Raw genomic sequence first — 25,814 nt, 5'->3', positions numbered from 1 at the left:
TTCCTGCTCCTGCCAGGTGCTTCAGGTCAGCTCTCAGACACATAAATTTGCTCCATTCATATATATTTATATATATATAATTTTTTTATGTATATCCTTTTATATATTTATATATATTTGCTCCATTTTTCTGAGATGTCTACTCCCATTTTTGCCAAACGGCTGCATTAGCAGAAAGCTCGCAGGGCACCAACAGCTGGAGGCTGTACTCTCATGGGGAAATTTCTTTGGAGATCCAGCAACTGCAGAAGGCCAAAGGCAGCTCATCTGAGCCACCTGTAGGATCACATTATGCTGTCCATCTCAGGCCTTAAACCCATCTTAAGCTCCAAGGTGCAAAACCTGCTTTTTCTAATATGTAAGAATTTTCCTTTGGTTTTCAGTCTAAATTTATACTGCACCAACTTAAATGCATTCATTCTTGCACAAACATTATCTTTCAGCTTCAATCACTCTTATATTTCCTTTATATTTATCCACTTGGCGTATTTATAGACCCAATGACATCTCTGACATATTTCCCAGGCCATCATTCCATACGGCTGCAATTTCCTGACAGGCATTGGAACATCTATCAATTACTGTACTGGATCAGCAATATTTCACTCAAAGAATGGCATTCAAATACTTTAAAAAAAATACCTGATCACTCCTTCCACCACCACTTCCTACATTCCTATAAAATACAGAATCGTAAAAGAGCCAAAAATATATCATGTACCTATTGGTGCTGTGAGAATCACCAGACACAAACCAAATCCCTCCATCCATTACCAACACCAAGGAGGAAACAATCTATGATAGAGCCCTTGAGTCAGATCCTCATGGGACAGGAGAACACCAGGGCTGCCCTCAAAAGTGCAAGTTCACCCAAAGAGGAGCAGCAAGGACTGTCCTGGCTGGCACTCCAAACCATCACAATGAAGTCAGAGATTTTCCTTAAATCCCTTCTGCCTATGAAGGAAATGTCTCCCCAGCTAAATAGATTGTATCTCAAATTATAAACCAGAGAGAATGTAATGGAGAAAATGTGTTCCTGTCATATTTGCATGACAACTTACAGATAAAGTAAATCAAAACAGGTTAAAATCTAACTCTTTCCTATAACCAAGATCTGCAGTGAGGAACAATTTTTAGAATAAAAATATTTTGGCTTTAGAAAGGAATATAAAACTCAAGACAGAGGTCTTAAGATTGCAACTTCTGAAAGCAACTTTTAAAAAATCACATTGCGGTAATTACAGGTTACATACACACGTAGTCACACAAGAAATTCAGTCATATGCTGTGCTTTTCTCTTTTGTGTAGGTGCTAAACACAGACATTATACACAAATACATTTTTATTTCTCTCTCTTTTTTTTCTTTTTGTTATTTTTTCTAATGCTGTTTAAATGCTTGGACAACTTACAATAGAAATTTTGATGTCTCGCTGACTTCTCTTTCCTGTTCAGTCTGCAACTGCAGCAACTTTAAATATATGCAGAGTAATTACAGAGGAGCTGGTGAATACATGCCTGACAACAATCACAGCACCTGAAGAAATGCTTGCTGAAGAATGAATATGAGTTGAGGCCTGCAACATGAACCTTCTTTCTAGAAAATTATCTCAGTCAGTGCTAGAGTCATATACGAATCTCTATTAAGTATCTGAGGACAGACAGAAATGACAAATGCCATATAGAAGACACACAGCCCTAGCCTGCCTGACTTGAAGTCAGTGTCACTGTGATGGAGCCTGATTAGCTGCTCTGCAATTGCACATTTTCATTTTCTTACAGCCCATTAGGCTGCTTTTAACAAAATTAAACACACTGCAGGGCAAAATAACCAAGTAAACCAAAACAAAACACTTACATTGTTTATAAACATTTTCTTAAGAAATTGCTATTTTGAGGATAAATGTTTCTCTCTTGAGTAAACTAGACCTCATTCTTCCAGTTTCTGCCTTTGGACATCCCCAGAATGGGGATGGGGGAGAGCAGGTTATTTCTATGAAATACATACACTAAAAATACACCACATCTAACTGGACACTACTAAATAAAACACATCTAGACTACAAGGGAAAACTAACCATAATAATAATAATACAAACCAAACTCCACCCTGATGAGTAAGATGAATGAGATTAATTAGCATCCATCTCAGCTAAGTTTATGTTATAGGATGCTACAGCTTTGGATCCCATTCACTGCTTTTCCAAGGTTCTGCAAATTCCTGCTTTCTCTGCCCATGGCCATTGAATTCAGCCTGCTCTCTCTTTGTGCTCCTGTTTATTTTTGTATAAAATCCCACACATGGAACATGGCTTCCCAGTTTTTTACACATGGTAGCAGGAGAAGGGTGGCAGTTGCATTTTAAGGGGTTGCAAAAGTTTCAGAGTCAGGATGCTCTGCTCTGCCATGACCTCACCCCTGCTTCAAGGGGGAACAGCAGAGATGTTAGACATGAGAATGGGCAGCAGCCACGGCCCCATTCTCACCTGGAATGCAAAGAAAGCAGAACTGAAGCCATTCAGCACTGGGTGCAGGAGGTGCTGGTACCAGCACACACAGCACATCACATTTCCGAGTGCTGGTCCTTCCCTTCAAGGGAGTGCTCAATGCAGCTGGGAAAGATGCTACTTGTGATGGAAAGGTACAATCCTTGCAGTTGCTCTGGCCTGCACTCCACTGTTACATGGTGTATTTTAGTGCATTTTCATCTTGGAAAAAAAAGGCTGGCTGCTTACATTTTCTTTCCCCAAGTTATGCCATGAAGAAATATAATTTGCCTTTTAATAGAAATGTCAAGGACCCATTCCCTCCAATTTACTATATAGATTTTTAAATCCCATACAAAAATGTTATAAGTTTAATTGGAAAAGACAGCATGACAGCATAATTTTATACAACTGGTTACAATTATTACAATAGCAGCTTCCACACAGCTCTCAGTGATTTTTCAAGAGCATTTACAAGCATAAAGTGTGAGTTAGGGAAAAAAAAAAGTAATTTGCTACAGCTGTGCAAAGCGTATTAAGGAAATCAATCAGCAGTGACACAGATATTTAGAAATGAGAGATATTCTGCCCATCTGAGAGCACAACTGTAAGATTTGGTGACGTTAATAGGCTTTTTTTAAATGACCAGATTAAATAAAGTGTTATATTTTAGCTCAGATATATGGCACATAAAAAAAAAAAAAAAGGCAGACAAATGGGTTAGAAAACTATTCTGGTTGTTTTTTTCACTTATGGGGAGAGTGAGATCAATATGACAGAGTATGAGCCTAGGAAAAAATGATGACAAAGGCACCTCTCTGGCAGCCTTAGTGCTGCAGTTGTGAACAAGTTCCTTCTGCTCAGACAGAAGAATTTGCTCCTTCTTTTGCAACCATAATGGCATCAAAGATATTCAAGTATTATTGCCAGCTTGTTTTCCTAACTGCTAATTTCACAGAAGGTTCAGTTCTGGCCAAACCCCTGGGTAAAAACTAATGTTATAATTATATGCAACAGACACAAAGCCTTTATTTCAACAGATAATGCAGAATGGAGATTTACATGAAAGACTAGAAAATCAAGCAAACTTATTTCTTAAAGGGCATGTTGAACTGCTGAACAGAGATACTAAAAGGAACTTTGAACGCATAAGGGCAATAAGAGAACAGAACACTTTAGTTAATTAGACAATAATGAAAAAAGCTTATTAGGGAAATTTAAAACACTCACAGAGAAGTTTATAGAAGACAGCAACCCAGTTCTTTTCCTGAAGTGATTTTATGGTGATAAAAGTTCTGCAGATTCATTATGCTCTAGATTTATTCTTTATTTACTTTTGAAGATATTCTCATGGGCCAAAGCACCCTCTTGACCTTGAACTTTGTGCTTTTGCCATTGGATTTCTAACACACCCAAACCAGATCAGAATAATACAATAAGGACAGGCTGTAAAGAAACTGGGCTGTGAATAATACATGTAAATTATGTTGAAAGGGGACCTGTGAGAGTTCCACCTGTGAGGGTGGAAGATGGACAAAATTGCTTTGCTTCTTTAGGGAGAGGGGCAGGGATATCAGTATTTATACAGTAGGCAAATTAATTGGCTTTTGCTGAGCTCTGTGCTGCTGCAGCTAAACTGCTTCCACAACCTGACCTACATAATTTCCAATTTGCTTGGGAATTTCCTCATTCAGCCACAGGACAGCACAGCACACACAAACTGCAAAAATGATCTTGGAAAGTCATGCAGCCCCATATGAAATAAATTTCTTGCAAGCAAATTAAAACTTTGTAAAATATATTTGGCAGCACAAAATTAATCAGTTCAATCAGAAATTACTGAATTAAAACTCATATAATACAGTCAGGAAACTGGTATAGTAATTTAAAAGTACTGTCAGTTGCAATTAGCAATAAGCATCTAATTTATGGGACACTCCATATCCATATCCAGGGCTTTGCAGCAACACTTAGATTTATACACTGACAGCCCTCATTTTCTCTGCTGTGCTCATTTCTCAGTCTCCTAATTTTCCTGGTATACTCAAACTAGGAAAAGCTTGTAAGTTACCTTGCCATATGAAAGATACAAGTTTATTTTCCAGATTGCCTACTCTGAAAATGGCCAAAGAGTAGCTACCTGATAGGTTTGATAGGAAAGAAGTCTCATGGAAGCAGAATTTCTGAATAGGGTTGGTTGAGCTCTGGACTCTGTCCCATTTGCAGGATCTGCACTCAGTCTCAATGCACATATGTAACTTACAGACAGATTCCAGGAAAATTCTTTATTGTTTTGGGGGTCAAATGTTCTTGCACAGCCCTGAGCAGACCTGCACAGTCTCCCAGTAACAGCACCTCTTCTTGTGCCAAGCAGAAGCTGCACAGGGAATCAGATACAAACAGCTGCTATCTCACCAAGCAGTTTTCATCCTACCTCCTGTCCATTACCACCTTCCCAGTCCCGTGTTTGTTCTCAGATTTCCTACCCACTACCCAGATATCCAAACCAAGGCAAACACTAAAAATATCACTTGGGATACAAAAGAGAAAGAAAGACCTCCCAGCCCTGAAACTATCTATGAAAATGTACAGCAGCATTAATCTATTTCTGGGCATTTCAGAGGTATTAAAAAGTCAATTTTCACACTGCCCAAGTATAACTTAAAAAAAATTACTTATGACATAGAGGAGCCTACATATTATTAAATATCGACAGATATGCCAAAACTCTTCTAATAATTTTGCACTTTCTCTTTACTTTTTTACTTTTGTGTGAGAGATTTTGCATTCTTACAGAGAAGACACATTATTTTACATTCAAATACTGGTGCAGCTGCTAGTACCTAAAGCTTGAGAGATTTATGGATAATAACACAAATGCAAAACAAAAGAGTACATTTGGATGCATATCAAACAGCAGCTGCATCAGTCAATCAAACTGCTGGACAACAGATTCAAGTCTACAGATAAATGTAAAATACAATTCCTCAGTCAGACCAACTTCTTCAGAAAAACACATTATGTATTTCCCAGTACTGACATGGATAATGCAGTACTTTTCTCCTTGACCAAAACATGCCACACAATTTGTTTTCTAAGCCAACATGTGCTAAAGCAGAAAAGAATAGCCATTCTTCTGAATGGCTATCAATAAAAAAGCAGCTCCTGTGTCAGTCAGCTTGTGTAACAACAAAAAACCAGATATGTATCAATGCCAGAATCTCAGCACATCCCACTCTGCACACAAAACATCCTCAGTTCTTTTAGACAGTCACTGCTGCAAGATGCACACACTGCAGCTCCCAGTCACTTCACTTATTCTGACATCTCATTTTTACAGTGTAAATACCACACTCTGCCCAAAGGAAAACCCCTCTGTGTATGCCTTTTTTGTCATGAACAAGAGACTAAAATGAATGACCAAAGCAGTCCCACTCAAACCTGACAACTTCATGCAATTGCTTTTTAGTCTTTATCAATCAAAACCGCTGAAATAAAAATAATGGTATAGAGGAGAGCTCTGAATTGAATTCTTGATGGAAAATCTGTACCAGAAGCCAGCCTTGTGTTAACACAGCTCTCATTAACAACTCTGGCAGTAAATGGCATTTTGAATTTACCATGCACTAGGGAAAAGCAGATGTAAATCAGGGCACCCTGTGGTCATCACCTAGGGATTAACATTTAGTGCAGTGATCAAGCAGCTGTGTCTATTCTAACTTTTCTTTCCCCTCTAGCTTTTTATGGCCAGCAGTTTAAGACACTCAGCAGCCTCAGAGCATCCCCAGGTCCCTGCTCAGCAATGTGCCTGACCCCAGAGCCAGACCCTGACCCTGAGCCCAAGGCAGCAACAGCAGACAGGGCCCTGCAGACCTGAACACCGAGTTTGCTCACATCCATCACACTGAGAGTGACTTTCCTCCTGCTCCTCCTGGCCTTCCACCCCTGCTGCTCCACTGTCTTACACAATTAAACCCCCACAAAACTCATCTTAAAACGCAATGCTTGTCTTGTATTCTCCAACTCGGATTTGAGGTTTTTTTGAGCCAATCCTGTACTGCTGAAATATTTATCTACTCCTACCACATATAATGTGCTGGTAAGGGATTTTGTATAAAGTATTTTGTATAAAATAAGATCTGGTCAGGCAGTAGTATTAATTTGTTCTCTGATCACACAACTGAAGAATCTCTTAGCTAATGCCTGGTGCATAGCTCCATTTACTATTTTTTAAACTTTACTATCACTCTTGGCAATAATAGTTCCTTTGCTGCTGCTCTTTCTTCTGCTCAGACGGGCCATCTGCCATCCTGCTCTCCAAACTATTTGTCAGCTCTGATATCTGCAGGCCCTGAAGGATAATATAGGTGTGAAACACGTTCATATTGTTCTTCCTGTATTTTGGGCTGAGGACAGGACTGTGCTGTAATGAGACACTGACTGCAGAGAAACAGCAAAAGCCCACAGCAGCTAGAACAGAAGGTACATGTCATAAATTTTCAATGTGCACTTCCTATCCCTTAAAGCAAATTTATTCAAATTCTCCCCTGGCAATCAACTTTAAGTGGTTTTCAGCACATGTAGATGTTGGCAAAGGATTCCAAGTTATACACATTAGGATTTTTCCCTGAAACTGACCAATTTTCATTAAGCAAAGTAGACACAATTTATCAGTGAAAAATGTGTAGATGTTACTCAGATTAATCAAACTGGAGAATCTCTGGAGTGATTTTAGTGGAGTAATTCTAAAGATTGAAGCTCTGACAGGCAACTTGTCAGCCAATGAAGGGTTGTTGAAGGTAAAGCACACTGTAAAGATGAGCTGTGACTACTAAAAATTTTGGTTTATGTCAGCACATAAGAAGGAGCATTTTTATATAAAAGATCAAAATGGGAAGAACTCAGCCTGGTTGTTCCAAACCACTTGATTTAGGGTCATGACTGGAAGGCAGGGAAGAGAAAGCCTCTTTTAATACCTTTTTATTTTTGACCCTTCTACACATGAGTAATTTTTATTTTAAGGTTTGAGTAAGTCTCATTCTCATCTTAGTAAATCCATTCTGACTTTAAGCTTCAGGAATTTTCATTTTCAGGACGAACTCAGCTGGAAAGCTAAAACATACAGGAGACTTTGAGGTCTTATTCTGGGCAAGCAAAGACTCATTTAGCATTCATTTTAGCAAGTCTCTTCACTTGAGCAAAAATTAATTGGATAGTACATAGAAAAAAACTTTAAAACAACAGGAGCAATGAGAAAACTCTCACAAAAGCACTTTTTAAAAAATCTCATCCACCTTGTCCATCTTGAAGATGCTGTGCAGCAGGGAAGCATAGAAAGGTCTGGATTTTGTGTGACATAAGAATAAGGGATTAACTATCAAAATTCTGCTGAATTTTAGAAAGATTTTATTAGTACTGAACACTATTGACTCAAGAGACAGATTGCTAATGTTGCATTATTTCATTCACTTCAGATATACCTAAAGCGTCCCAAATTAAAAAGCTAAGCAAGGTCTAGCTCAACCTAGCCCAAGATTAAAAATATATATATATATATACATATACAACTTTTCTTGCCATCTTCCTTTTCTTTTTTAGTTTTCTCTTATGGTTAAAAAATAAAAAAGAAATAGGAAAAAAATTTCATTTTCATACGTGCTGAATTCCAGCAGTCAGCTTCGTGATGCTTCCAAGTCACTGAGTTCAGCTGAGCATTTCAGGATTTGTGATGTTTTGCCAACACAGCAGGGTTGATGTCCCTGCTCTCAGTGCAGATCTGTCCCAGCAGATACTGAATAACTTCCCTGTACTAAGGAGCAGACACAGACATTGAGCAGCTGTGACTTTGAGTCTTCCTCAGGTTGTCTTATTGGAGCTTCCTAAATAGTTAGAAGACTTGATCTTTTCTACAGTATCACCTTAAAACTTCTAAATTTGGCTTTTTCTTAATTTTCCATATTATAATTAGTCTCTGATGGAGCAGGAAAATATATTTTGTCCATTTTCTACATAGGAAAGTTAAGGTTATCTTTGTTCATACATATGCAGGGTGGTATGAAAAATCAGGCACAGCCTTTCCTGCTTTCACAACAACTTCTGGTAAGAGCTTTCTGACTAAGGCAGGATTGAGGAAAGCAGAAGTCCTGGAGGGAGAAATAGGTTACCCTGAATGTACCTCCAAAGGCACAGGAAGCTCATAAAGCAAGAACCAACTGAAATGGGTCACGATCTCCCCAAGCAGATGCATCTCTATATTTATCAACCACCATTATAGTTGTTGACACCCTAAGGAAGTGTCCTTATCACCACCCCAATGAGGCCCAACTTGTCATCTTCTGCTTGCAAACTCACACAGTAACATTGCCCCTCAGAATCACACAGGCACAAAATCATTTCATTTGGAAAAGACCTCCAAGATTGAGCCCAGCCACTAACCCAATACTGTCAATAACCCAATACTGCTACACCGTGTCCCCAAGTGCCACCGCCAGATGTCTTTTTGATACCTCCAGGGATGGTGACTCCACCATTCCCTGGACAGCCTGATCAACCTTGTGGTGAAAAACCAACCTAAACCCAGCCTAAACCTCCCCTGTCACAACAAGGCTGTTTCCCTTTGTGTTGTCACTCGGAAGAAGAGACCAACCCCACCTGTCTACAGCCTCCATTCAGGGAGTTGTAGAGATAAGTTCTCTCCTGAGCTCCCTTTTCCCCAGGCTTTAGTCACCATGTTTCCAATGCCAATAAAATGAATAACAAATTACTGAGAATGGCATTGGCGAGCAGCATTTTCACTTTGAGCTCTCCAGACATCTACACATATGGCTTAATCCAGTTTCTTCTGAAATAGGTAATCTCTTCTCCAGAAGTGTACCAATTGTATTTTAAGGCTTTAAAAGCATTTAAAATCTTCAAATATTTATGGAACACTAAACACTAAACAAATCCTGACCACAAAGGTTGCTTAAAACATGGAGACTGATAAAGACAATAAATTAATACAGCATTAATAGAAGACCAAACTGTCAAATCTAGATCAGACTGGAACACAAAGTCTTCACAGAAACAAAAATACCTCTTGCTTTTATATATATTAACATATATACATATTTACAACTGCTCATCTCCATAGACCAGCAAGCTAGTTCAAAAGGACAGTGCCTCCATCAGTGCACTGCATTGTCTGCCAGATGCAGATGGAGCCATTCAGGGACAGCTCCTCCAGCAGCAGGAGCCAGGCTCCCACATCAGAGCTGCTCAGCTTCTAGAAAAAGCCTTTTCAGAAGGACTCATTAAATCCAGAGTTAAAATGCACTAGGTCACCTCAGTATCAAGAAAATGGCAAATGTAGGATGTAAAACACAAGTTAAAGCAAATAATTCAGCTGGATGCCTCAAATCTGCTCAATATCTTTTGAGTATTTATTTTGAGAAACAATACCCACCAGTATTTTTTTCAGGATTGAGATCTAAGTGAGTATTTTAACATTTTGTAAACTCTAGCACCTTCTATAATATAGATGAGCATTAAAGCAAAATTCTGTGTTGTGCTCTGTCTAGGGTAGGGTTATACTGCAAAAATACACTTTTCACTACAGTAGAAATTTCAAGTCTGCCAATTTAACACTACAGCTGCCTGAGAAATAGCAGAAAAAGCTTTAAAAAAGGAAAAAAAATCTACAACCACCAACCCAAAAAAAGACACTGACTGACCCACTCCCTTTTTCTGTGCTGTGATCTAGGCATTCACCTGCAAGAGAGCAAAATCAGGTCAAGGAATTGAACCTGTCTTTGACCTGTCATGGACAAGTATTCTGTTCTCTGATAATTCTGGGCTTTTTTTCCTGTACTAGATAAGGTTCCTTCTGAACCTGAAAAAGCTTTCACAATAAAAGCACTGTCGAGACACAGAAAACCAGTCTGTATTGAAAATTTTCTTTTTTTCAAGAAAAAAAATCAGTTTTACCAAAAGCAAACAAAACAAGAATCCAAGTTAAATTTAGATGCTGCTTTTCACAAGCAGCCCACACAGTGGATATTTTCTCCTGATAAGCATTAGGTATTAACCTCTCCCTGCATCTTCAGAGATAATTGCAGCCAACTCCTTTGGAAACAAAATGAAATGTGGACATCTGTTCATTGTAAACATTTAGGATACTAAATTAAACTGCAAGTTATATTTTTTATTCCATTATGGAACAAAAAAGTAAACATTTTAGATAAGGACGAAAGGGAAGCCTAAACGAGACAGACCAGACAGGCTGTGAAAAGCTGTTTGTGATTAAGACATTCATCTGGAAGATTGGAAACAGAGGAGTCAAATCTTGGTGTCAGAGAGGGAGTAAAGGCCACGTGCAGTGACAGTGTGGGAAGGAATCACAGAAAAGCACACGGCAAATACTGAGTGGAAGCAAAGGCTGGCAGACAGAGAAAACTCACTATCAGAAATATAATTCAGATGCTGAAGGAAAAAGCCCCTCACAAATGGGCAGGGACATAAAGTAGATATGTCAGGATAGAAGGTAAAAGATTAAAAAACCAAACAATCTGGTATCTTAGCAGCATATGTAATACACCCAAATCTTCTCTTGCTAACTCAGCTGAGGTGTTCAAGTGGTTGGAGAAGACAAGGTCAAAGAGCAGAATTACTTGCAGAAAGGCAATGACAGGCAGGGCTTTGCTGTTCCTTGTTCTGTGTTTCAGCACTGTTTCTTGGGATGACCATCCAGAGCTGGACTTTCAAACCTGTTACTCAGGCTGTGTCCAGAAGTCGCAAAAGATAAGAGCTTTCTGTCTCCCAGGCCCCTTATTAATTTCTGACTGTTGATGGCAGCAAACAATTGTACTTCTTCCTCTAGAGCAAGCAGGAACCTGCAGTGAGAGCAAAGAGCCAGGGCCCCTGAGAGCAGGCTTCTCACTGAAATGGCTGGAAGTGGATCTGGTCCTGCAAACACAGCCTCATCAAGAACTGCCTCTTCCAGTCTGCTCTTTGGTTTGCTCCCAGGACAATACTGAGCTGGTTTGTCTTAAAGAAATTCCTGCCATGAGCAAATTTATCACTGAAGAGTATGAATACATATGTTCATGGCTGGCAATTCTGACTCCCTAATGGTCAATACAAAACCCAATAGAAAAAGCAATCATACATGGCATAAAAGTCATGTGAGGACAATGCCATCTTGAAGGACTCATTAACAAACATGTACCAGTCCCAGAGAGATCAAGATTCTATCTTTTGATCTTTCTGACCCAGGAAATAATAATTACATAAATTGCTGGGTTTGCACAGTCAAGTTTTAAGCAGAAGTGGCTGTTCCCTGTTGCTAAATATAAGTGTTTTATGTTAGGCCTAAGAAATGAGCCTGAAAATGCCTTCAGGAGTCCCAGTACTGTTTTTATTCTTAGCAAAAGATTGTAACTTTGATGTGGTAATCAAACTCATAGTAATACTGACCTATAATGTTTTCAGTAAGATTGCCATTCTTGTAGGCAGGTATCTACATACACATTGCCCTCACAGAATCTGGTCTTCACAGCAACACAGAACTCTCACTACTTTAACTTTGAGTGATTCTTATTCCTGGTTTTTCTTCATGAGCAGAGATTGTTCAAATTAGCTGAATCAACACTGATATAGTAGCTCTAAGCAAAGTGAAAAGTCTAACAACAATAATTGCCTTAATGAGCATCCTTGTAGTGGAGTAAGGACTTAATGCAAAGAGTGAAGATCAGCTAAGAGCACAGAGGCTCTTCTGAGATATTCATTTTGAAAAGATGATCAGAACACTCAGCGGAAATGCTCTTGGAAGAAATTTTAGCTCTCACATATGAGCCTCTTAATGTTTTTACTCTCAAGGCAGTGAGTGTGCATTGGACTGGTCCCCAGCTTTGTGCTTGTGCAGCGCAGAATTTGTCTTCCTGCTGTTCACTACTTACAGCCACAAAACTGTACTCTGGACAGACCACAATATGAGGAACCCCACAGCACCTGCCCCCACCCTACTGCATTTTCTACTAGGATCGTCTAATGCAGAACCACTCACAGGAGATGGCAAAACATTCAATTCAGATTAGACTTAATACAGACACATTGAAAGACATAGGATTAACTGCCAATAAGAGAAATCCATCTCTTTTTTTAATGTGTCCTTACTAGCTCCTGCACCAGGCAACAACACCTTAAAGAAACCTATACCATGCCATCTCAACCAGCCATGAAGAATTCAGCATCAGAATTGTGATGTAAAGTGAAATAGTATTGCTAAGTAAGATCCTCTTGGACAACTGAGCAGCTAATTTACAAAGACAAGCGCCCAAAAAAATGAATGTTTTCAGCTAAGTTACAATCATGTTTTGTGCAATTCTCCTATATGTCATTTCATGATGGCCCATCTTTCCTTACACTTTTGTCCCTGAGCATCAACTATGGTCATTACACTGCTGAATTTTTCTCCTAGGAGGTCCAAAAATGTGATCTGACAAGTCAGTGATTGACTGCACCTTATCCATCCAGCCAAAATCAGGGAAGCCCTTCCAAATGTCCATGGGAGATTGACACCAACAGCAACATGTTGTCAGTGAAGGGTACACGAGTCAGAAGAGTTAGTGACTGAGGGTAACAAGCGAAATAAGGGGCTTCCAGGGTGTCACAGAACATAGACTTCAACCGTATTTGTACTTGCATAGCCACGGAACGGCCAGCAGCAGATTTGGGAAATCACAATGTGTTTGCAAGAGGGATGGGAGGAGTGGCTGTTTCAGAAGGTGCCTCTTTTGGGGGAGCTGCCCTGCTTCTCACGGCATTCCTGGGGTGCTCCTGGCTGGCGGCGATTCCCAGCTGCAGTCCTTGTGTAACACGGCACCCTCCCTGCACAGCCATCCGCTGGGCTCTGGGAAACGAGCCCTGCCTGAGACACTCCACCATCAGAGGGTTACCTCCCTAAAATACACCTGCAAAAACCACTACACAAAGACCTAGAAATTCCTGAACTAGACACAAGTCCCACACTTCACAGATGAATGGTATTTTGGAAAGGCGGCCTTCAAACTGCCCTGCATGAGGTGGCTTTTGTTTCCTTTTTGGTTTATAGTACCCATGGCTTACAGAAAGACATGCTGATGAAAACTTCTTGTTGGCTGGGATTTGTACTGCTAGAGATCCCATTTTCTTTCTTCCTTGGGATTTGTACTGACTCCATATAAAATGACTTGTTCAATTTCATTATTATCCTTCCAACCACATGCAATTTTTGAAGAAGAAGGAAACAAGTGGTTTTGAGGTTTGTTCAGAGTTTTTTTTCCCTGCTGTCAAAGATAGTGCATTTGCCTGATTCCAGATGCTTAGTAAGAATGTCTATAAAGATGCAGCCTGCACAAACTGAATTCCAGAAGACCATCTATAGTGTAAAGGCCATGGCAAAACCAGACATAATTGAAAACTTCAAATTAAAAGTTTGAAAAAAAACCAATGCTGAGTAACCAGATGCCAATACATTCTTGTCTTCCAGGAGAAGAGATGAACAGAGAAGAATAAGGAACTAATGCTGCTTTAAAACTAATATAAGAATTTTGGTCTAATTCAGATTGAATTTTTCTATTTTTCCAAATAAACCTGTATGACTTTTTATTTTAATGTTATTTGAGCTAATTGTTAAATAAAGATCCATATGAATTTAGTAAAGGCTGACATGTAATTTAAAACTGAAATATGAAATGGAAATAAATTGTAACCCCCTTACTAATATTTCTGGAAAGAAAACCAGAAGGTGTTGGGAGTAGTTGTGCAAACCTATTGCTGGTTTGTTTGGTTTTTTTTTCCAAAAGGACTGGCAATTTAAAGAAAGTAGGGAAAAAACATCTCTGTTATGTACACAAAAGTAATGAAAGCAATTCAGCTTAATATTTGGCAACAGCACTCACATGAATGCACTTTTTTTTCTTGTTTTGACTTGAAAAGAGCAACACAAATTTAGAAGACGAATGAACTCATGATACTCTCCCCTCCTCATTAGAAAAATGAGGATTCCCAATGTCCTTCTAATTTTGAAATCTATTTTGCAGTACTGACAGAGAAAACAAGGAATTTAAAAAAAATTACTCAGAAACATCGATACTGCACATTCTGGACAAGTCACTGTTAGCTTATCCATAGAATCAAATATTATTAGGTGCTTCCTACGAATTTAAATTTTTCATTTAGGATTGTAAGAAATAACATTATCAAAACTGCCACTGATTTTCTTTGCCCATGGCATTAGTGGCAAATCTGTGACTTCAATTAAACTCTCTTTGACTTTAATGTTTCAGGACACTCTGATAACGAACACATTTGCGTTTCCAGTTATCACTGGCGAACACTTTCACTGAACCTTTGTTAATGTCGCACTTCTAGTTTGGAACATTCCATTCCAGCTCTGCAGAATAAAGCCTAAGTTATTATTTTAAGGAAAAGAAAACAAAACCAGCAACAAAACAAATCAAAACAAATCACAGAAAGTCAAATTTTACAGCTTCCATACAACTCAGACTTGAAAACACATCATCTTTTATTGATCGTATCCCAAGGTTTTACGCACCTGATGATCAAGAGAAGGGAAAACATGTCCCTCACTGCCTCAGGGATATCTTTTCTTATTTTACCTTTCTGATGTTTCATATTCCTCAGCCTGCCTCTCATTTGAGGCATTTTTTTCTCACCTACAGTTAAACTTATTGAAACTTCTGGAGAGATTGTGTTGCTTTTCTTTTTTATTACTATTTCAATTAAGGAAATTCCTTCCTTTCAATCCATTAATGCATCAAGACTCATCTAAGTTAATTTGTGATGCATTTGAACTGGAGGAACTCTGGCTGCACACCTTTATGAAGAGATTGCAGTTGAGAGAAAAATCAGATCCACTTGATGGAGGCTAACAGATCTACTGACTTGTCATTTTTGGGGATTTCCCTTGACTGCAGTCACCACATCTTTTGTTCTCTAAACCTAATTTTACAAGCCAATAGAATACCACCTTTTAATTATTTAATTTTTGTAAAAGATTAACATCCTAGAGCAGTTAATGTTTTTTGTGAACACACTGGTGGTGTGGCATTCTGCCATTAGTTTGGTAAAACAGCATAAAATGACAGCCACTATAAAAGAAGTTTGGTCTACAAGCTCTCTCTTCATATGCTTTTTCTGAATAAAACAGTCTTGAACAGATGAAATAATTAATGCAGAGGACTTAAAACTTTTCTTTTTAAGACTAAGTTAAGTCACAAAATTTAGACTGAGATCTAGATTTCAAAAATTCTTTCTGGGATTAAGTAAGTCCCATGTTAAATCTGTTTAAGAAGGACTTGTCATCCACAAAACTCAGCTATCTCCACCTCTGGGTAGTCTCCCACTCCTATCTGCCCCTATTTCCATGCAAACTTTGAAGTCCTTCCAACAGCAAAATCTTATTTTCTCCTATACCTTCTAGAAATCAAAATAGGAGAAAAAAAAAGCAAATTCAGACGGAACTCTGACAAATTCAGAAAGGTTAAGTAGATTTAACAAAAAATTATTCAGGCCCTAGAAAATCAGTCAGGATTTTCTGACTGATTCAGTGGGGAGCATAAGTTTCATTGTACGTATTCAAACTATTTGAAAATATATTTTAGAGATATTTCACAATGTTGATGCTCCTTATCCTCTATTTGATAAGAGTCCCTTTCCAAAAAACCTTTGTGATGTCCAGTGCAGTAGCACAGACTTCAAAGCCATGTCTGCTTAAAGCAGGAGGCTGAACTTCCTGAGTTCTCCAGACTTCTCCTTCAACATAAATTCTCCTACGATCTCACAAATACAAATCTAGATAGGGGGAGCAAAAAATAAAATGAAATACCTCAGATTTTTGCTTATTTTCTTGGGGAGATTTTTGTTTTGAGGACATTAGTGGGGGTCTTGGGGTTTTTCGTACATTTTTGGAAAGACATTTTTTCATTTGTAACCTAGCTATAGTTGTTTTTCTTATCTACAGTCCTAGTCTTCCAGAAGAGGGAGTTTGATCCTTTGCTACAGTAATCTAAGAATGAGCAGCTGCAGGTTCCAGATATGACACTTGCAGGTTTCTCTTTGATGAGATTCAAAGAGAAACATGCGTGCCATGTTGTCACAGGTTAAAGTGCTGTAAGACCACAGGCTACAGCTCACTCAGTGGGAAGAAGACTTTTGACATTTGAAAAAGCCAGTTTAACAAAGCTCAAACATAACAACATGGAAACCAAGAGAAAGAAAAAAAAATCAAAGTCGAAACAAAGCATTTTAGCAAAGCACAAAAAATGGACACATTTTGCTGTAAGTTTTGTCTGGAAGCTGAAAATTCTTGAAATCCTCAGAGCAGGGATGACAAACCCTGTTTCTGGTGGCTGGTTCACACAGATTATGAGTGAAGTATGATCAGATTACAGAAGAAATTATGTGATGGGGTTGATGCAACAGCAGGAGCATGGCCTGGTGATCTATAAGCTTTCCAGCTCACTTTTATTCTTCTAGGAAATAATGCATTTATGCATTTATTCTGCAGAAGTATTGGATGACATTCCCAATATTTAATAGAGGATCCCTCTTTACTCAAGCTTCTGAGTCAAATGGGACAAATGGGAATGTTAATATGATGAAGAAAAAATTAATACTGAACAGTGTAAAATTGAAATACACTATTTGCATAGAAAAGTAGCTTTCAATGCAAAGAACAAAATACTTATAGGTGAAAAGGCGCAATTTGGTAAAATGAGGTTAGGTAATAAACTCATTTTCAATGTCTCATTCCCCACTTCGGAATATGCCCACAGAACAGTCAAAGCTTTAAATGTTTTACTTTGCCTCAGTAAAAAAGCAGATTAAAAGAAATATCTGCAGCCTACACACAACTTACCTTTCAGGACTCATTGGGCTAGGCAGATCTGCTCCAGAATACTATAAAGGACAGTACAGGAGTATATTTCTACAATTTATGCCATAAATAAGTTCCCAATCCTACAGATACACACAGGGCCACAGAAAAATTTCTTGTGCATAAAGTTGCATTAAGGTTGTATTTAAAAAGCTTAAAAATAGAAGTGTTGTACCATTGCTGTTAGCTGTATTTAAAGAGAAGGTAGCCCAGAAAAAGAAAGCTGAAGTAAAATTCTAAATATACTTTCCTTCCAGCATGTGACTGCTGTTTCTGTTCTTTTTGTCCCATTATTATTTCCTCCACATAATGGAGAAGATGACTGAGAGAGAGTTCAGGGACTTCTCCTGCACACTGTTAGCATGGCTGACAGATTTGCTCCTCAAACTGAGCTTGTGGCCTGGGTGGCTTTGCCATGCAGCCTTTTCCCCTGTTGGTGACATTACTATTTTGTTAGGTTCCCACATGTCTGAGGCTCCCATAGTTTAGGCAAGTTTCTCTCATACTCCAAGATTACCAAACTTCTCAAACTACTTGGGTTTGGATTGTTTTGGATTCTTTTTTAATAACTTTTCCTTACAGTCAGAAAACCTTGTAAAGAGTAGAGATATTAAGGGAAGTGGAAGCTGTTACACCTGTGACACCTAAAGGTCCAGTCACAGAGCCTGTGCCTGGAGTGTTTTGACATTGGTCTGTGTGTGTTTTAAATTTCTTTTTTTCTTAGGAGTTTGATCCTATCTTTGAGCTGAAGGAAGGTAGCAGGTGGCAAATCTGACTACGAGAAACCATGGATGCCAATTCAGGAGCTCTGAAACACCATCTAGTAGTTTCAAAAAGTGTTTCCTGAAAACACAATCTTAAATACCTGCATCAGTTACTTGAATTAAACTACATGGATGTATGCATTAATCCATATTAAGTAATACATAATTTGTATTAATATCTGTGATGCAAAGTCAAGACCTGCCTAACACACATCTAGAATGAGGCAAGAAGCTGGTGTTAAAAGTATTGCAGGGCCGTAACACACTATTTTCCACTATGCAAATGATATGCAGATAGTAGCTACACTGAACAAGCTTGGTTTGTTTTAGCAGGCTATTTAAAAAACAACAACCAAAAAAATCAAGATGCTTTGGCCCATATATGTAAGTAACAACTTTACAGCAAAATTGTTGCTATTTATCAAGTGACTGGTACAGATTCACTTTCCAGTCACGACAAGGGTATATTCTGAAAATACAACTTGTGGTATCACAGGCTAGGTAAGACAAAAACATTGCTTCAGTGCTTCATGCATGCAAACTTCAAATAAGCTGAATGTTAGCAGATGTGTCATCAACAGCACATTCACCACCAGGAACACCCTAAGCAATCCCATGAAACTCAATGTGCTGGACTTGTTCATAAAGCTTGACTGACACCAGCCAGTGCTGGCTCCGTGCAGCCCAGACAAAAGAGCCCTCATTGCATTTTCCAGCTTTCAGAAATTTAGTGTTGCATTTAAAAAATTGCTTCTTTCTGAAGCCACCTCCAAATTCACCCTTCGGCCATTCTCTTTCTAATCCAAACACATTCAACCACAAACCTAAGTTTTGGCAGTGCAAACCCAGAGCCTTTGAAGATGGTAATACTGTGCTTGACTACTGTGTCAAATACTTTTTACACTCCTCAGGTTACGCAAATAACAAACACTTCTGCTACTGAGTGCTACTTATCGGCATGATATTACTTTTTTTTCCTCTCACCAGAAGGAAGATAACTGATTTAACTCCTGAACAAAATAATGTCACTGTCCAGCTGCAGCAGAAAGTTCAATTATCTTCCTTCCAGGCTTGACATCCTTAGAACAAGTGCATGTGCACACATGTACACTGAGATATATCACATTATGCCAGAACACAGAAATGGACCTGAACTGGACCTGTCTTTACTCTTTTGAAAACAGACAAGACTCAAATATAAGTTAAATTTCAAAACTGACTAGAAACATACCTAACTCATGTTAACCTTTTTCATTCATTCCAGAAGAGAGTCCTTTTGGGCCATAGGTGTGCCCAGTGGACCCATGACAATGTCAAGCCAAAGCCCCTCCTCCTTACATACTCTAACTAATACCATTTTGAAAGAAAATCTCAACAAAATAAAAAAAAAGGCAGTTTTTGTTTTCAAAAGGTATAAAAAGGCTGTTTCAGCAGCACTTAGCCTCACTATCATGTGGCTTAAAAATGCTCTGGAAACAATCCAGCCAGAACCCAACTGGAGCAAGCATCTCCTACTAAAGAGAAGCAAGTCTGCGCAACCAACACAAAGAAAGAAACAAAACTATTGTCTGCACCAGATAAACACTGTGGGGCTTTTGGTCTTGTTAGATGCAGCCTAATCTGGGAGCTTTTTGGGGCTTTGTGCTGGATCTGCATGGATTTAACCTCTACTCTTGAGAGAGCAAAGCCAGACTCCCCTGTGAAAACCAGGTCAGACAGAACTGTTGTTCATCAGCAGTCCATTCCCACACTTTTAGAATACAAACTACCTTTTTCCTTGACATATACACAGCTTCTGTACTGACACATGCACATACAACTTGGCTGAGGTAAAATCTGCCTGCTCACTACAAGGTCTGCATTTTACCATTAAAGGTCAAGCTAAGGAGAAAATGAACCAAACACAAAGCAAACCGAAATGGGAGCTACACAACACAGAGAACTACAAAGCAACAGGTGCCTTTGGAAACAGGTTTTCACATGGAAAAGCACAAGAAAATAAATTAAAAAACACAAAGACAAAAAAAACCCAAGCATTGTTCTTTAAAAAGAAACCAAACCAAACCAATTAAAATCTAATTTTAAAGAGTACTCAAAACCAGACGACTTATTATGCTGCAGTTTTCAGGTATGTGAACAAAACCAAGAGATTGGATATGACCCTTTGTTGTACGTCACTTCATTTAAAAATGTAAGATAAACATAATTAATTGGATTCACCTTCAAAAAATTAATCTTGGATAATATTTTTGGCATAGTTCTCTTAGTCAAGAGAATTTGGAAAGGGAAACAGTGGAGTAAGAGAAGATATATGCAGATGTTATTCTGACATGTAGAAAGGTACTTTGCCTCCACATCTGAAAGTACGTCTTTATTATTTATGCAAATAGACAACAAATCACTTGTCCAAGTGAAAAATAATTAATTTCCATGTAAGATGATATAAACTGCTTCCAAGGAGATTATAATCTCTCCGGTGCCACACAATGCGCATTTATTTCCCTTTGAAGGAACCACTTTGCACTCTATACCGGGTTTCCTTTTAGATTATGCAATTTTACTTGTTGTTGAGTCAAAAGGAGAGAAACACAAATGTTTTGGCTCTAAGCAGGGACAGTATTATTCCAAACCATAAGGAACCATGTGCCCTGCTGGAGCAGCACATGTTTCACAAGAACAGAGACCGGATGACGTGGTTTTACCCTACCAACAGGAGCATCCCTGTTTGTGACACACATCTGCAGCGGCCCCCAGCAGGGACTGTCTGACTACAGGCAAAGGGTCATCTCACACGGCAAGAGCAGCCTCCAGCATGGATTGGAAATAGAAGAAAAACATTTGACGTACTTGGATCTGACAAGATTGAGTCGGTTTTCGGCAAAAATTGGTCACAGCGGACTCCTTGGTAGCCCTCTTTGCACCTGAGGAAAAGGGGATAAATGACAAACATACGCATGCGGCAGTGAAAGGTTAATCTCAAGGCACCAAACCAACCCTGCCAACACAGCTCCACAACATGCAAGTTATTTGCACTCTAATGGGAGCATGGTTATTACTGGAACACAGTGGAAGCAGGTAAAATAATTTGTGTTTCAAAAAATTTCCCCTCAAATATTTCGATTATTTTAGAAACTATGAAAACAAACATTGTTCTAGCACAACCATTCTTTTATACATCAATTCAGTGAAACAACCAAAGAAAAAACCAGTATAAAGTATGCATAGCTTCAAGTAAAAGAAACTCTTCAGGTAACATAGCACTTTATAAAGCTTCCATGCTGCACAAAACATGAGACAGACAACTTCTCTGTGGCTGTCTGAAAAAGCAGGGAACAGTTAGCTAGCCATTAATTTTAATATCAGTTTATACTGTGCTTAGATAGACATCATCAGGCATTGTTTGCAAGCAGGAAGTTTAAGATGCCTGCGAGATTAGATTTTAAAGCACATAAACCAGAATACCCTCCTGCCTCAACAAACAAGAACTGGCTTTGACTGAGATTATAATACTATTATTTATCTTGAAACCTTACTTTGAAGAAATTCCATTTGCTGCTTTTGAACTGTTCTCAGAAGTCTCATTTCAACTAAGTGTATCAGAATCAGATCTTTAATTATTTATTCGTCAAGCAGTTTTTCGGAGGAAAGTGATGGACACTTTAATTATAAATGATAGCACCAGGGATTCCTTATCTCCCAAAGCTCTTGCACATCACATAAGCAATATGCTCAAATCAGCATCACCAGCTTTCATTAGGGTTGACAACTGCAGCTTGAATGATGTGATAATGTCAGGAGAAGAAGTTATCTGTTCCTTCACAATGTTTGTACTCAGGTCTCCTCTAAATGTTGCCTTTTAATACGCTTTTGGTTGTATAAATTAATGCTTCAATGAGAAGTGCATCTCACCAGCATTAACTCAGGGATTAGGAAGAACATTTGTGAGAAAATATGTAAAATATATTCCCATCAGACCAAAAATGTAGTAAAAATCTGCAGTAAGAGAAAGATTTAAAACCCCCATACATATAATATTTCAAAACCTCCCTTTTGGCCTTTCTCCCTGATGGATATGAGGTACTGCTTTGGAGATCAGCTTCCTCCCAGTACTTGTCTATCTATAAAATAACTGACTTGAAAAAACTGTTCAGGTTTTGTTTCGTTCAGATCCCATGACAGCGGCCATAAGCTATCGGTCAATGAAAAAATGTTCAATTAATTAAAACTGTCCACTAGTCAGAAAAACTGAAGCCCACACGTACTCAGGTACTGACACATGCATCTTCTGCCTCTGATTAAGAAACATCAGAAGCTGCCTCACATCAAAAAGAAACCCTTCTTCACAGTCTTGAGAGGAGCTGGCAGACCTCATACCAAAGTACAACCTTAAGTACAACCTGCCCTGGTGGGGATTCTTGCCTTTCTATGAGCATTTTCTATTCACTTTTTGACACACATTTGCACCTGTCCCGGTTATAAATCCCATATTACAGACTTAAGACCCTCTATGCTAAACTGTTGGTCATACAAGCATGTGAGGAGAGAGTGACAGAGTGGTATCTATCTCCTGGAAGAGCTGTGCCTAGTGCTCATGAGTGCACGAGGACATTTTCACTTACCTGCACCTCTGACAAACATGCCACAAGAGGAGTATGTTTCTTTCAAAATTTAGTACAGAGGTGGGTGATACTCCAAAGGACAATCTTTTAATGAAACACCGCAACCTCACACTCAGACAATACCTATTATGGTGAATTACCTTGAATGCTGTGTCCAGTTCTCTGTCCCTCAATGCAAGAGGGACATTCAGGTGCTGGAGCGAGTCCAGACCAGGGCAAGGGAGCTGGTGAAGGGAGTGGAGCACAAAGGAGGAGTGCTGAGGGAATTGGGGAGGTTTAGCCAGAGAAAAGGAGGCTCAGGAGGGGTCTTACTGCTCTCTACAGGTCCCTGAAAGGAGGGTGCAGTGAGGTGGGGTTGGTCTCTTCTTCCAGGTAAGAAGTGACAGGATCAGACGGAATCGCCTCAAACTGCACCAGGGAAGGGTTATATTGGGTATTAGGAAAAAGTTCTTTACTGAATCTGTGGCCAGGCATTGGAACAGGCTGCCATGGGAAGTGATGGAGTCAGCATCCCTGGAGGTACCCCACAACACACCTGTGTAGACGTGGTGCTGAGGGACACGGTTTAGACATGGGTTTGGGTTAACGGTTGGACTTACTGATCCTAGAGGGCTTTTTCAGCCTCAGTTAGTCTAGAATTTGATGGCCAAACATAGCTTGGTTTTTTAAACTGCATTAAGTTTTTCAGCAAAGATAAAAATTAAGTCTTCTACTTCCCTTAACAAATTCTTTTTTAAATCTCTGAAAGCAAATAATAGCAATAATTGCTCTGCCATTATGACACCTGAGTTCAAACTTCTGCACGTTAAGCCCTTAAGCCTTGCAGAATATACATTTGACAGTTATAATGCTACAATGTGATAAAAGTTGATCATGTGGCATCCCATAATCTCAGCTAAATCATCTACCATGTGTCCTAAATAGGCAGATGCGATATGCACACATGCTGCTCATTGGTATCACACCTCTAGGTAAGAGAGCACAACAACCCACTGCAGAAAACCCTACGAAAGCAGCACTGTGGTGACACATACAGCAGTTCAGCAAAGTCCAAATGAGGTCACTCAATATTGCCATATGCAGTGTGAATGATCAAATACATATTTATGGATGCATCAAAAAAGCCATGAGTTACCAGACAAACCTTGAGAAATGCTTAGGTGCAGCTCATGGTTTCAGAAATGATCACTCAATTCCGAGACAAAGTAATGTTTATTAGAGATACCGTTAAAAAAAAAAAAAAAAGTAAAAATAGAAAAGAAAAATAACGTGGATAAGGTATTGCCTGTAGTGAAGCAAAAGCATGATGTGCATGTGGGACTCCTGCAGTAAATGCTGGAGAGGACAGCCTAAGATCCATTCCAGCACCAGGAACAGCTCCTCTCCTCTTCTGAAGCACTGCACTGCATCAGCAGGCTTGGGCTTAATGCACACCGTGGCAAAGGGGTCTAAAAATCGTGTTAATTGCAGCCTCTTCGCAGAGTAAATAGGGGAAAAAAGGAATTGTCTTTTTGCATTCAGATTTTCACCTAAATAAGTGTGTCTGTCTAGGCTCTAGACCAAAAATATCATCAGGATTGTGCTGTATGAATGGAATTAGCTAAATCCTTCTGACTACACGGTATGAAAAGACAAGCACAGGTAAAGCTACTCTGCACTGCTGAAATGCTTGCAAACAGCATATCCCTAACTGATAAGTGCTAAATTCAGCTAAGATTATTTCATCATGTCTTCTTCACATCTTTTTTTGGCAATGTGCTTTCCCAGATGATTTTTTGAGGTCACCAGTCACAAACTGCATTGTGCATTGCACTTTGTGAAGTCACACAATGACCTCTGTGTGAAAACCTACAGGCAGAAACACATCTCTCATTCCTCGTGAGAAGCCTTTTTCCCTTTTTACTTAAGCACATTTGCACCTAACTATTAAAAAGCAAGTACAGTATGAGACTTTATTAATTCTTTCATTATTTTTGCTAATGTTAAACAGTACTAATACATGTTTGTTCTAGTCAAAGACACTTTCTGTGGACATTTTCCAAAACTGTTTCTTGTACAACCTTATGGAGCCAAGGGACATTTCAAATAGATGACTGTGTCACTCATAAGACTAACAAAGCACTCTAATTTTTAATGTTGGATTCGTTTGAAAAAGTAAAGTGAATGGGGGTGAGGGTGGAGCAAATTGCACAATAAACAAAGATGAAGAATAAAATAGATTTAAGACAGCAGAAAGGGAAGAAAGAGAACCTACATAGAAAACGTAGGGCAGGACATAAAACTTTAGGCCAAGAAGCCAATACTATCAGGATTTACATTTTCCCCAAAAAACTTCCATATAAAGCTCCACACCCCTATTATGCCTAAATATTTACTCGTCAAGGGACAGGAAGGTGGAGAATGCAGAAGAGAGAGTGGCAGCAGCAAACTGCAGAGGCTAGGAAAGAAGGCAACACTAAATCCCCATCCCTTTCCTCCTCCTCTGTGATATCCATCCATCTGAAATGGAAAAAATTCTCCCTCTTTCCCAAGTGTGGTGATCACATTGCCTCTGACCATGTGAAGAATTATGCAGAAAATGGCTTTTCTGCACAAAGAATTTGCGAAAAATAAAGTATACAAGTTCACTTCAAATGAAAATTTTGAAAATACCATGTGGCATCTCAGGGACAGACTACACCAGAAGAGAAAGCTGTAGGACTACACACCAGGAAAATAAGCATGTCATAGGCCAAAGGTGGTCTGTAATATTAAATTTTAAAAAAAGTCATAGTAGCGCAGTGCCCAAAAGATTAACTTATATGAACCTATAATCTGATTCTAGTCTCATAAACAGGAGTAATCCAATTTGAAAGATGGAATTAATAGTACCTATGAAAAATGGAATTTAATTTTTGCAGTGAATCCAAATCAAAACCCATTTCCATCCCCTTGTAAAACTGCAAATTGGCAGTCTCAAAGATGATATTAATTAGAATGATCCATCTCAGTGGATCAGCTGCAAATTATTTTCTCCTGACACCATTATAT

At 38.9% G+C, this 25,814-nt stretch overlaps 1 protein-coding gene across 2 annotated transcripts in view; it reads right to left on the bottom strand.

The window, feature by feature from the left end:
* Positions 1 to 25,814, bottom strand: part of NRG3 (neuregulin 3) — a 455,224-nt gene that overhangs the window by 74,361 nt on the left and 355,049 nt on the right. For both annotated transcript variants that reach the window (XM_054277416.1, XM_054277415.1), the window contains one exon: positions 21,013 to 21,086. In XM_054277416.1, the coding sequence (XP_054133391.1) occupies positions 21,013 to 21,086 (74 nt within the window). The remainder of the gene's footprint in view (positions 1 to 21,012; positions 21,087 to 25,814) is intronic.

Source organism: Melozone crissalis, unplaced genomic scaffold (genome assembly GCF_028551555.1).
Source record: "Melozone crissalis strain CALT ecotype California unplaced genomic scaffold, PUWL_Pcris_2 ptg000019l_1, whole genome shotgun sequence".
Lineage (NCBI taxonomy): Eukaryota > Metazoa > Chordata > Aves > Passeriformes > Passerellidae > Melozone > Melozone crissalis.
Note: the sequence above shows the minus strand (reverse complement) of the source record. Positions and strands in the feature narration are given on the sequence as shown.